This window comes from Nicotiana tomentosiformis, chromosome 1 (assembly GCF_000390325.3).
Source record: "Nicotiana tomentosiformis chromosome 1, ASM39032v3, whole genome shotgun sequence".
NCBI lineage: Eukaryota > Viridiplantae > Streptophyta > Magnoliopsida > Solanales > Solanaceae > Nicotiana > Nicotiana tomentosiformis.
In genome coordinates, this window is record NC_090812.1 from 144,836,290 (window position 1) to 144,850,891 (window position 14,602).

General features: G+C 34.8%; 1 protein-coding gene across 1 annotated transcript; it reads right to left on the minus strand.

The window, feature by feature from the left end:
* Positions 1–251: 251 nt before the first annotated feature.
* LOC104115013 (uncharacterized) lies at positions 252–13,004 on the minus strand. Its single transcript, XM_070192022.1, has 6 exons — positions 12,827–13,004; positions 12,394–12,490; positions 10,819–10,905; positions 10,690–10,732; positions 10,065–10,502; positions 252–456 (listed from the first exon to the last, which is right to left on the minus strand). The coding sequence occupies exons 5-6, from the start codon at positions 10,330–10,332 to the stop codon at positions 398–400; spliced, it is 327 nt and encodes a 108-aa protein (XP_070048123.1). The 5' UTR covers positions 10,333–10,502; positions 10,690–10,732; positions 10,819–10,905; positions 12,394–12,490; positions 12,827–13,004; the 3' UTR covers positions 252–397.
* Between the last annotated feature and the right edge of the window lie 1,598 nt (positions 13,005–14,602).

The following is a 14,602-nucleotide window of genomic DNA, read 5'->3' on the forward strand; positions in this document are numbered from 1 at the left end:
ATGATTGAACTACCTATTGCAACGGTTTTTAGATTATTTTGAAACGGTTTGAAGGTCCTATGGCAACGGTTTTGTTAGCTATTATAAAGGTTTAATTGAATTGAAAATATTGCCCTTGTTGTAAATAAAGATTTATATATATATATATATATATATATATATATATATATATATATATATATATATATATATATAAACTATAAAACACTAAAATTTATATAAATAACAAAATGAACTATTCATAATCGAAATTTTTCAACAAGCTAATAAATCCATAGAAGTGATGAAATGTTACCAAGTACATACATTTGATATTTCAAGAGTTAAAAGTTTTAAAATGTTAATAACAAACATTCCTAGAAACCGCCACATGCATCTATAGCAATTCAAAATTCTCTTAAGTAAGGTCTAGATCTTCATCACTGCCTCTGTCTTCCATTTCATCATATACTCCACCTACAAAGGAGTATAAATAAAGTCATTATCCCTTCAAGAGAATCCGATCTAAAAATTCTCTTAGTCCAAAAAACCAAGGATAAAAAGAAAGTATAAAATTCTGCATTAAATCCCAAAATTGGATGGCAAAATAGTGGTTTATCCCATAATATATGGACAAAGATATTCTGGAGATCAAGGCATGAGCAACACATAAAAATATAGTCTCAAGAATGCAAAATTCCAAAAAATAGTTCACAAGAAGTACAAAAAGACACACGTACTCTACCACACGCCAATTAATGAGGCAAATAACTAAATCAACTTAACAAGTAATTTAGAACTCAACTTAACAGATCCGTGAAGAGGAAAGATAGTAAAGATTACACGTTTCATTAGGAAAGAACCAAGAATCTCCTATAGACATATTCAGAACCCATCTCTTGATTGTTCAACGCTACTTGTTAGATTCTAAACTGTTACAACCCAAATTCGCGTACCTTAGATCACGTCGTAAGTTAGTCGACATAAATCTAAGAAAAGATTATCTTTGAGATGATAAGAAGTTAATCCTATTGGTCTTAAACGATACAAGGGTGTATAAGAGTGGTTAACAAGTATTTGAAGTTAAACTAATCAAGGATGTTATAACCCGTATTTTCGGGTAACACTAGAGGTGATTAATTATCCCAAGAGGTAATGTTTTAATGTATTTAAATTATATAATATCCGTATCATAAGTCTTGAAGTCAAGCGAGTTATGAAACAAAAGTCGATAAAAGTTGTCGCAACTTAGGTTTATAATTTTACTTAAACTTTAGGTTAAATGTTACTGCATTGTTCTCCCAATGTGCTTGGAATTATGGGGTGATCTACCTATCAAATTGAATATCTATGAGTCTAGTTTGCAACGCATTAAACCGTTTGCCGATACGATCTCGGAATAGAGAGATATTCGCGTTTTCGCGAGTGTGCGTCAAGCTGCTCTCTATGGGGCCCACAAAGGCGGTTTAAGACATTTGGACATATATAAGATACCTCAACCCCGTTTTAAGTCATTATTTTTCAGTATATCCAGACCTTATAACCCTAAAAACAGTCTCTCAAGGTTCTCTCATGATCCAAGACCCAAACAAAGGGCAAACAACACAAATCAAATGTCGGGAATCCCGTGGCGCTAGTAAGTTTCTTGTTCTTCTTGTTATTGCTGATTTTTGTGTTGTTCCAGTTCATGTGGGAGGTTGTTTTAAGTGTTTTATGTTCTATAAATATACCTTCAAGTTTTTAATATCAACCCTAGGCGATTTCAAGTCTTCTAAAGTAATTCTAGTGCCGAAAAACCCAAATTAATTGCTAGTTTCGCTTCCTTGTTCTTGTGGCAGAATTGAAGGGATATTTCGTGGAAAATTAAGGTCAAATTGGAGTTGTTCTTTCTGTTTAAAGGTAAGGAACCTCTTACTCTATATATATTTAAGATTATCCAAGTTGTGGCTAAGTCGTTGATGCTAGAACTTGTGAAATATATATCGAAAGGCTTGGTAGTAATGTTGTTAGTTGGTGGACTGTTTTGGAGGCTCAATATGATTATTAATGATGTTGTTTGGGCTGTTTGGTGATTGTATTGACTTGTGGGAAGTCATATAAATAGGGGAGGTGCTGTCCGTTTCATCGTAAAATAGGTTGCGGTCGATACATAATAGTTACGACGCTTAAACGATAATGATAGTGTCATTTCTCTTATTGTAGACTAAGGAGTCGTGACATTTGCATAGCTTGAGGTTGGGCAGTATATACAAGGTATGTGAGGCTATCCCCTTCATTCTTTTGCACGACTCCGATTGTACATAATGTATTGAATGAGCTCCCAAAGATACTCTACTCTTAGAAGCTAGCAGTACTTACATTGCTGCCCTTCTTATGAAACGATTGATATTGATGTTACTTCTCTTATTCTTATATTATCAATGTTGTTGGTAGTTCCTGATTCTTATAAGATTCTTGATGAAGAGTTAATCCTAATAACGTGTACGAAGGATACCGACCTTACGTCACTCCGAAAGGTTCAAAATATGATTCCAATGAGTCCAGCATGCATCATATATATGTATCTATTTTACTCTACCGAGCCGCGCTATAGTTGGCCGAGTACGGCACCTATTGTGCAACCACTGATCAGTTGGGTTTTACCGAGCTCCACGTGGCCGGGTATGATTCTACCGAGCCCTATGATGGCCGGGTACGTTTTACCGAGCCTATTACGGCCGGGTACGATATGATGATGGTGATGCCCACAAAGGCATATGTTTTAAAAGTTTATGTATATATATGTATGTATCATGTGTTTCATGTCAGTAGCCCTCAGAGGTACCCAGATGTCACAGGTTGTATATTCCCTATCCCTATTTACATTACTGTTCTTACTTATGCTTTCCTGCCTTACATACTCAGTACTTTATTCGTACTGACGTCCCTTTTATTTGTGGACGCTGCATGTCGTGCTGTAGGTCCTGATAGACGGGTAGACGTAGCTCCCCCACCACAGTAGGCTGTCCAGTTCAGCGGTTATTGGCGAGATCCCTTCTCCGAATTTGCCGTGGTCTTGGTATGCATTTTTATTATAGACATTATGGGTATGTCGGGGCCCTGTTTCCGGCAATGTTGTAGAACTTATGTTCCTTTAGAGGCTCATAGACAGGTGTCGACTCATGGTAGCTCGTACCTTATATATAGTTTCTTAACAGTCTTGTCGTCCCATGTTATGTATGTTCATGACATTATCTTTCATTGTTGGATGTTCATGATCCATGTCTACCATTTATATTGATCTTGTCGGCCCTTAAAGATAATAAGGAAGGTTAGATAAAATGTACGTTGGTGCTCGGCAAGTATGGTCCGGGTGCTAGTCATGACCCTCCAGTTGGGTCGTGACATAAACAACAATATATATAGCTAAAAAGTCTGTGCATTGCCTCTTCTCCCCAATGATTAACCTTTTATAATCAAAGTGCAGTTTAAAGTTTTGATCTTGGACCTTTCTTCAAACACAGCTATAGAAATCAGCTTCCTAAAGCTGCTGCAAAATGCAGCAAAACAGCTGCAAAAATACCATAAAATACAGCAAAACAGATGCAAATATCACCCAAAAATGCAGCAAAACAGCTATAGAAAACAGCTTCCTCAAGCTACTGTAAAATGCAGCAAAACAACTACAAAAATCACCCAAAAATGCAGCAAAACAGATGCAAATATTGCCCAAAAATGCAGCAAAACAGCTATAGAAATCACCTTCCCAAAGCTTCTGCAAAATTCAGCAATTCTACTTCCAAAACCAACCCAAAAATACGGCAAATCCCAGCAGAGAAGCCAGCTGAAAACCAGCCTGAACCCCATCTCCAATCGACCCCGAAACAACTCCAAAACTCAGCCAAAACTCCCTTAAAATGACTTCACAAACAACCCCTCTTTCTCCACCATAAATATCCTTTAAAACTAGTAAAACATTGCTAGAAAGAGAGAGAGAGCGAGAGAGCGCACAGTGTGTGATGACCCAAAATATCATCATTAAATTTAATAAGTAATTTTATGTTCTAAGACCTCAAAAAGTACTAATTATTATTCCTCGACTTGCGTGCGCAGTCCGTAAAATTTTCCGAAAAGTTTTTATGTGAAAATGGATTAAAATGTTGTGATGACCCAAAATATCATCTTTAAATTTAATAAGTAATTCTGTGTTCTAAGACCTCAAAAAGCACCATTTATTATTCTTCGACCTGTGTGCGCAGTCCGTACAATTTTCTGGAAAGCTTTTATGTGAAAAATGGATTAGAATGTAAAATAGAGCTTTAAAACTCAACTAAGTTGACTTTGGTCAATATTTTGTGCAAACGGACCTGGATCAGTATTTTGACAATTCTGATAGGTGTGTATCGTGATTTGGGACTTGGACGTATGCCCAGAATCGAATTCCGAGGTCCCTAGACCGAGATATGGAATTTTGATGAAATATTAAAAGCTTGAAAGCTTAATGATTTCTAAGAAATTACTGATGTTGGATTTATTGACCTCGGGTCCGTATTTTGGTTCCGGAGACAGGTATAGGTCCACTATAATTTTATGACTTGTCTGCCGAATTTAGTGAGAATCAGAGTTGATTTGACGTAATTCGGACGTCCGATTGTAAACATATATAAGTTTTAAAGTTTTCTTGAAAACTTCCTTTGATTTGGTGTCTGATTCGTAGTTCTAGGTGTTATTTTGGCGATTTGATCACGCGAGCAAGTTTGTATGATGTTTTAGGACTTGTGTGCATGTTTGGTTTGGACCCCGAGGGCTCGAGTGAGTTTCGAATAGGCTACGGGATGTTTTGGACTTTGAAAATCTGGTATTTTGGTGCAACAAGTGTTCTGGCATGTCCTTCTCCGCGTTCGCGAAGGTACTCTCGCGAATGCGAAGAGTAAACTGGGCAGCTGAAGTTTTCTTCTTCGCAAACACGAAGGCTTGGTTGCGAACGCAAAGCGATGGGGGAATTACCCTTCGCGAACGTGACAAGCTCCTCGCGAACGCATAGCGTTAGGCACACCTGGGGGAGGGTTGATCATTCCTTCATCGCGAACGCGAGCAATGCCTTGTGAACGCGAAGGACAGAGGGGGAAAGCTTTCGTGAGCGTGAAGGAGGACTCGCAAACGTGAAAGCCACGGACTGCTACTCATTGCGAACGCGACAGGCCCTTCGCGAACGCGAAGAAGGCCTGACCCCTGTGACTTAAAACATAACCAAAACGGGATTTTTCCCATTTTTCACAAACCCTCAATTATAACTCGGCTTAGGGGCGATTTCAAAGGAGTTTTTTACGATTTCGAATTGGCTAAGTATTCTTTATCATATAGTAATTGTATTTCATAAATCTAAGCCTATATTCATCATTTATTTCGGATTTAGATGGAAGAAATTGGAATTTTTGTAAAACTTTCCAAAAACGAAAAATTTAGATTTGAAGGTCCATTTGATATCGGAATTGGAAAAATTTTATATGGTTGAACTCGTATCGGAACGGGTGTTCATATTTCGTGAGTTTTTCCAGAATTTGAGACGTGGGTCACACTTCTGAATATTTTAATAAATTTTGGATTTTTATCCGGAAAATTTATAAATTCATATGGAATTAATTCCTATGATTCGTATTGAATATATCGAATTGTTTGTGAATAGATTTGAAGCTTTCGGAGGCAAATTTAAAAGGAAAACCTGTGGTTGAATAATTGATTGGAGTTTACAAAGCGAGGTAAGTGTCGGGGTTAACCTTAACTTGAGGGAATAGAACCCTTATATTATTTGTTATGTGAATTGCATGTGAACGATGTATAGGCGAGGTGACGAGTGTCTATACGTCGTCAAATTAATTGTTTACCTGCTTACTTGAAAAATCATAAATTAATTTTAATCATAAATTAATTATTATAATAATTATTTATCTCTTATTCTTTGTCAAATATTAATTCTTGAATTTCTGCATTAATTGTTACATGATATTTGAATTATGTGTTTTAATTGTTATTTGACATTTAGCATAGTAAATATTAAACTGTCTATTTTCTCCCTGATTTCTATAATAATTTGCTATTTATCATTGTTTGTTTCATAATTAAATCATAATTGTTGTATGCTTGTTGTCTTATGATTATATATTAATTGTTGCATTTATTGAGGAATTTCTTCTATAAGAATTGATTGAAATGGAAATATTGAAGGATCGGGTTGCACGCCGCAACAGACTTATTAAAAGTTAATATTGGAGGATCGGGTTGCGCGCCCCAACATACTTATTAAAAGTTAATATTGGAGGATCGGGATGCACGCCGCAATTGACTTATTAAAAAGTCAATATTGGAGGATCGGGTTGCACGCCGCAACAGACTTATTAAAAAGTCAATATTGGGGGATCGGGTTGCACGCCGTAATAGACTTATTTAAAAGTTTATATATATATATATATATATATATATATATATATATATATATATATATATATATATATATATATTTAATTGAAATAAATACATGACAGACTTGATTAAAAGGAATATATTGGGAGAGCGGGTTGCACGCTGCAACAAAATTGAATGTGAATATATTGTGAGAGCGGGTTTCACGCTGCAATAGAATTTGTTGAAATAATAATAGATTATGACTGCTGAGTTGGCTTCAATTATTATAAATGAGTTACCTGATTTATTTCTATTATTTGTTGTTGTTATCAATATTGCGTACAGGTTAATGTAAGTGAACCGTCTTAGCCTCGTCACTACTTCGTCGATGTTAGGCTCAGCACTTACTAGTACATGGGGTCGGTTGTACTGATACTACACTCTGCACTTCTTGTGCACATTTTGGAGTTGGTCCCAGCGGCGTACCATAGACTTGCTCGGATTTCAGCTACCAGAGGAGACTTGAGGTATAACTGCATGGCGTCCGTAGTTCTGAAGTCCCTGTCTATTTTACGTTAGCTGTGTATTTATTTCCAAACAGTTTTATTTATTCAGAACTTTATTTGTATTTATTCTAGAATCTTGTGCACTTGTGACACCAATTCTGGGATGGTATTTAGACACTGTTATTTTTATGGATTATTTTACTATATTTCAAACTTTGCTTCCGCTTTTATTTCCTTGATTCTTAATAATTTAGAGATTGTTTAAAACTTAATTAATATTATTCTAACGTTGGCTTGCCTAACAAGTAAAATATTAGGTGCCATCACGGTCCGAAGGTGGGAATTTCGGGTTGTGACAAATGTGAAATAGAGCCTTAAAACTCAACTGAGTTGACTTTGGTCAATATTTTTAGCAAACGAACCCGGATCAGGGTTTTGATAGTTCCGGTAGCTTCATATCGTGATTTGGGACTTGAGCGTATGCCCGAATTTAATCCTAGCTCAAGTTATGACCATTTAACGGAAACTAGTAATTTAAAGGCTAAAGATTTCGAAGTTTGACCATGGAGTTGACTTTTTGATATCGGAACCGGAATCTGATTCTGGAAAATGGAATAGCTTTGTTATGTCATTTATGACTTGTGTGCCAAATTTGAAGTCATTCCGGATTCATTTAATATGTTTTGGCACGAGATTTGCAAATTGAAAAGTTTAAAACTCAAAGTTCGAATCGAGGTGTGAATTGCAATTTCGATGTTATTTGACGTGATTTTAGACCCCGAGTAAGTCCGTATTGTATTACGGGATTTGTTGGTATATTCGGACGGGGTCCCGAGTACCCCGAGTGTGATTCAAATCGAAATCGGAATAAGAATTGGACTTAAGCAAAAATCTAAAATTTGGCCTTCTGGAGTAATCGCACTTGCGGATTTTTGACCGCAGGTGCGAACTCGCAGAAGCGAGCCTTCAATCGCAGATGCGCCCGAGCGGAAACCTGCACGCACCCGCGCGTCCGCAGAAGCGGACACAATAATCGCATAAGCGGAGGTGCGCATTTTTCCTCTGCATGTGCGAGGCCTCGCCTGACAGCCCCATTTCGCAGATGCGAGCTCGCATGTGCGAGCCCAGGCACCGCAGGTGCGAAAATGCCTGGGCAGTGTATATATCGAAGAGTCCGATATTATTTTTATATTTTGGTCGTTTTGAGCTCGGCTAAGGAAAACTTTTGGGCGATTTTCACGGAAAATATTGGGTAAGTGTTCCTTATCCTATATTGATTATATTTCATGATTCCATACTCGTTTATATCATGAATCCGTGAATTTATGGAAGAAAAATTAGATTTTTCTAAAATCTTCCAAAAACGAGAAATTTAGATTTGAAGGTCCATTTGATATCAGAATTGGATAATATTTGTATGGTTGAATTCGTAGAGGAACGGGTATTCGGATTTCGTGAGTGTTTTCGGAATTTGAGACGTGGGTCCCACTATTGAATATTTTAATGAATTTCAGATTTTTATCCGAAAAATTAGTAAATTCATATGAAATTAATTCCTATGATTTGTATTGAGTATATTGAATTGTTTATGAATAGATTTGAAACTTTTGGAGACAAATTTAAAAGGAAAAGCCGTGGTCGAATAATTGATTGAAATTTACAAAGCGAGGTAAGTGTCGTGGTTAACCTTGACTTGAGGGAATAGAACCCTTAAATTATTTATTATGTGAATTGCATGTGAACGACGTATAGGCAAGGTGATGAGCGTCTATACGTCGTCAAATTAGTTGTTTGTCTGCTTACTTGAAAAATCATAAATTATTTTAAATCATGAATTAATTATTATAATAATTGTTTCTCTCCTATTCTTTGTCAAATATTAATTCTTGAATTTCTGCATTAATTGTTACATGCTATTTGAATTATGTGCCTTAATTGTTATTTGACATTTACCATATTAAATATTAAACTGCATATTTTCTCTCTGATTTCCATAATAATTTGCTATTTGTCTTTGTTTGTTTCATAATTAAATCATAATTATTGTATACTTGTTGTCTTATAATTTTATATTAATTATTGTATTTATTGGAGAAATTTCTTCTATAAGAATTGGTAAATTAAAATGTTGGAGGAGCGGGTTGCACGCCGCAATAAAATTAATTATAATGAATATATTGGAGAAGCGGGTTGCACGCCGCAACATAATTAATTATAATGAATATATTGGAGGATCGGGTTGCACGCCGTAACATAATTAATTAAAATGAATATATTGGAGGATCGGGTTGCACACCGCAACAGACTTATTAAAAAGTCCATATTGGAGGATCGGGTTGCACGCCGCAACAGACTTATTAAAAGTCCATATTGGAGGATCGGATTGCACGCCGCAACAAACTTGATTAAAATGAATATATTGGAGGAGCGGGTTGCACGCCACAACAGAATTGAATGTGAATATATTGTGAGAGCGGGTTGCACGTCGCAACAGAATTGATGGAAATGATAATTGGTTATGACTGTTGAGTTGGCTTCAATTATTATAAATGAGTTACCTGATTTATTTCTATTATTATTGTTGTTACTAATATTGCATACAGATAATGTAAGTGACCCGACTTAGCCTAGTCACTACTTCGTCGAGGTTAGGCTTAGCACTTACCAGTACATGGGGTCGGTTGTACTGATACTACACTCTGCACTTCTTGTGCAGATTTTGGAGTTGGTCCCAGCGGCGTACCATAGACTTGCTCGGATTTCAGCTACTAGAGGAGACTTGAGGTATAACTGCACTGCGTCCGCAGTTTCTGAAGTCCCCATCTACTTTACTTTAGCTGTGTGTTTATTTTCAGGCAGCTTTATTTTATTCAGACTCTTATTTGTATTATTCTAGAAGCTCGTGCACTTGTGACACCAATTCTGTGATGGTATTTAGACACTGTTATTTTTATGGATTATGCATTATATTTTAGACTTTACTTCCGCATTTGTTCTTTGTTATTAATAAATTTAAAAATTATTTAAAAAAATAGATAATATTATTCTAGCGTTAGCTTGCCTAACAAGTAAAATTGTTAGGCATCATCACGGTCCAAAGGTGAGAATTTCGGGCCGTGACACAGTGGTAGAGAAGCAACATAAAAAAGAGGAGAAGAAGAGGAAAGAGAAGACGTGTAACATTTGATACGGACTAACCTTGATTGTTACTGCCAGTAGATGGACGATTGATTGGTTGAATAACAACTTGTGCAGAAAAAGCTTCTCCAAGTGTACGAGCATTGAATATTAGCATGCCAGGATCAAGTCTCAAATCGGGGTTGATACGTTGAAGTCGTATAACGACGTTCATCATAATATCTTGTTCCATAGCTTCCTTTTGTGCATTGAACTTTTCCAGCATTCTTTGTTGCATCCTCTCTTCCATTTTCTCTATTTTTTTATTGCATTCTCTCATCAGTAGCATTTACAGAGGATCCAAAATCTTCCATTTTTTTTTAAGACAGTCTTGTTAACTCCTCGTCCATACAATCTTACCCGACCTGGGTGCTCAAGTCCCATGACTGATGCAAACACGTCAACTGAATCACTGCCATCTTCACTTTCTTGAGTTGATTGTATTCTCTCCATTTTATCCTACAAACCAAATGCAAGAGAAAAAAGTTTAAGTAAATAAAACTAAGTTAATAATTAAGAACAAATAAATAATCACGACAAACTTTAAATTAGAAATTTCTTATAATTTTACTAATTGTATTCTCATAAGAGCCTTTGTATACTCGACCAGGCTTTCTTTTTCTTGTAGCCACAAAGATATCCTTACTTGATAGAGTATCTGAAGTATCAATCATTTCCTTCTTTTTTTCCTAGTCACATGAAAACTGGTATAAGAATCTTTTTATGCAAAGTTAGCAAGTTCATACTTTAAGAAAAAAAAGAGAAAAAATCAAACCTCGATGATTAGAGTAGAACTTGTTTTGCCAGCAGTGTGTGGATGCTTCAACTTTTTTCGATTCTCGATATTGATTTCGGACGTTTTCTGCAAATAAACAAGCAATTAGTGTCAACTATTGTTTCTGGAAAGCTTTAAAAAGCACATTTTTCTAATAGATTTCAATATCTGTGTGAGATTGCAAAGTTAATTACACAATTCACTTTTCTCTATGAAAAGAAAATTTGACACCTAAAGGATAAGATCTCCTAGCCCTAGGTTGATGTTGAGCGGAAATTGGAGATATGATATTTAATTTCACATCCAAGGCTGAATATTTAGAACGTGAACAACATAATATATTGGTTCAACAAAAGATAAATACAAAATATTATTGATAGGTCTAATACTGTATTAAGAAAATAAATCATAGATCTAATTTAACTGCAAAAATAATTATGTTTCACACGACTGTTCCTACAAATGATTATGTATTAAAAATAATGAAAACATTGATGTTTATAGCTTGTACTGATGTATCTAGATTTTCTACTCTATCTTGGTGATGTAATCAAGAAGAGAAATAGCGTAAAAAACATGAAAATATTTTAATAGTACTACAATATTTAGTGCAAGGAAGGATGATATAATAAATTAAGAAGGTATTTATATTTAATTAGAGAATAAAGTAGAGTTGATGTGTGAAGGAACTCAACGGCGTAAATGCTAAACGACAACAAAGAAGCCTATAAAAAGCAATATACTTTCCAAAAAGAGCTTCAAAAACCTGAAAGTTCCTTTATAGTAGCAGCTGGGAAGATTCATAACTGAAGCTGCATATACTGCTATATAACACTGTTATTACTATTACTACTTATCTTATTTCAGCAACAGAGCCTATTGTGAGCCAGAGAGAAACGAGAAGAAAACAGAAATTATCTATGTCTATCCTAAAGTGGAAAACGCATAGCATTCTATGGGTACATAGGATCAAACGTAAAGCAGCACTTGGAGTTTTTTCTTTTTCTTGTTCCCCCAATCTTGGATGCACTTATTATTCTTAAATTTTTAGCCAAAGAAAATCTTATCCTGAAAATAAAAAAAATCACTTTTTAAAAATTTAACATAATTTTCCACAAGCAAATAGATTTTGGTAGCAAAAAAGATACAAAAAGAAAGGAATTAAGGAGAACAAGAAAAGAACAATATTACGTAGAGTGTACCTAGAAAGAAAGATATGGAGTAGTATATACTTTAAAGGTGATGATTCAGCTAAAGCGCAGATAAGCTAATGAATTAGGAGTTCTAATCTTTTAGCTTTTGGAATCATAAGCAGAAAAGACACACAATCTTGACTAAGAACAACTAGTTGAAAACAAAAATGTAGTACAAAAGTAAAAGAACTGTACGAATATCACATACTGATAAAGAAACCTTTTAATTATGTTCATAGTACAGTTTCAAAAGCAAGATATTTAATTAAATTAGAAGAATCAAATTAACTTTAACCAACCAGAAGCATAATTAAGCAGCAAACCCAAGATTATTTAAATTATCCGTCACTTTTTTCACTTTGTACATAAAGACAGAACACACCTTTTTCTCATAGAATTGAATTTTCTTTATCTATCTTTTTCTTTGTTTCTTCAATGGCTTCTCTGCATCTGGACTTTAAGCTTTGGGAGTGGTTGTACTTCAAAACACATACACAAAATTAACCATTAAACAAATACAGAACCAAAATCCCACACGAAGGAAGCTTACAGAAATACAGAAATTTAAACAAAAACACAAAAAATCAACCCACGAGCAACCAACCCAGAAATTTAAACAAAAACACAAAACCAACCCAGAAATTTAAACAAAAACAAATTAAAAAAGCTGCTAAAAATTAAGCCTTCAACAGGAGAATATAATCAAGTTTAGACCCACTTTCAAGATTGATATACCCAATTGATTAATTCATGAATGAGGCCCAAAATCAATACCCACATGATTTAAGAAACTTTTGCAATAAGAGTATATTTACCGATTTTCAGATTTGGAGAAACTCTAAAAGATTAGCATGACGTCTCTGGTGCAGCCGATTAAGGAGGAGTTGTTGAGCCTGGAAGAGATTGTCGAACGTCTCCTCGTAATTTCCGAAAGCATAGAGGTGTTGAGCCTGGAGGAAAATGTTAAAGATTGTGACTTGTACGCTAAAATTAGGGGTTTATATATTTGGTATTTTATTAGATATAAAAACTAAAAACTAAAAATTGAAAATCAGATTGTGGGCCCCTTTCATTTTAGCGGGTATAAAAAATTTGGGTGAAAAATAAGGAGGAAATTAATGACCGTCGCGATAGTAAAAATAATTTATCCAACCGTTACCGTAGATAGATTTATTGCTACGGTTATACAAAACGTTGCCATATATATCTCTATCGGAATGGTTTTAAGACTGTTGCAATGGTTCAGTTGCTAAGTGTCCCGATAATTCTAATAATTATTTGTACTGGTTAAAATCGTAACAAAACACCATCTATAGCAACGGTTACTTATCCGTGCCAATAAAAAACGTTTCCATAGCTCCAATTCCCGAAGTCAGTTTGAATTTTCTAAAAATATTGTGACGATCCTATGACAAACCAAAGAGAATTTCACTTTAGATTCAAAATGTCCATATATAGTTTTACTTCAAAAGCAAAGCACAACCTGACAATTAGACAATAAAAATTACAGAATAATGTATCAATTTATTCCATTATTCTTGGCAGGCTACATCACAGCAAAAAATGCAAACACAAGTTCGAGCATTTAAGCAATTCCCTGCCATAAATGGTCCTCTAATACCAGGAGGTGAAGGCTTTCCGTCGAAGTGGTCAAAGCATGTGTTGTGGCAGTATGAATCTTCACAAGGTGTGGGAATTGGTGCTGGAAGTTGAATTGGACATTCTTGTGCTCCAAGGCTCGTCTTAGTGTCTTCATTTGTTTGGACATAAAAGAAAATGAAAAATAAAAACATTGCGACGATAGGAAAAAAAATAAAGACTTAATCTAAATAACTGACTACCCAATTACTTAAACTAAAAATAGCTGACGGATATATAATGTAATGTATATCGATTATGAAAAATAAATAATGAATCTTACTGGCTATTTGTGTAAAAATACCTAAAACATTTAGCAACTATTCGATGACCATGAAGTTAGTACATGAGTTTTACATATTCCCAAACGATGACATGTTCTATATACTCATTTTTGTCCATTATTTTTTTGTTGCCTTATAATCAAGATAAATGGCTGTAGCACGATTTCCCTAAACACAGAATTGAGTCAATGTTTCTCCTGCATGTAAAAAGATTATAATAGAATCCTCTCTCTTTGGACATTCTCACTTTATTTATTAACAGGTTGTAGAATACTTCTCATTACAATTATCCAAAAACAATTCGTCTAGTTATAGATCCATAAATGCTATAAATTAATTTACTACTTTTAAGGTATTCATAATATTTTCATAAATTAAAAAGATTAGATAGATTAAGATGCAACTTACGTAGAATAATGAAGAGGGAAAACATCAAGAAAGCCATGCATGTGAAGCTCTTCATGATTCCTTATTAGTACCACAAGAAGTTCAATAATCAAAATTGTATCTATGGGCTTTTGATGTTGGGATTAAGGTTTTGCGAACAATATATAGAAATAATTGAGCAACAAATATGGAAAGAGAGGTAACTAAAAGGGGTAAAAGTATGGCAACATATTAATCTCAAAATAAGTGAAATCATTAAGTTTCCAAGATTATTAATAAAAA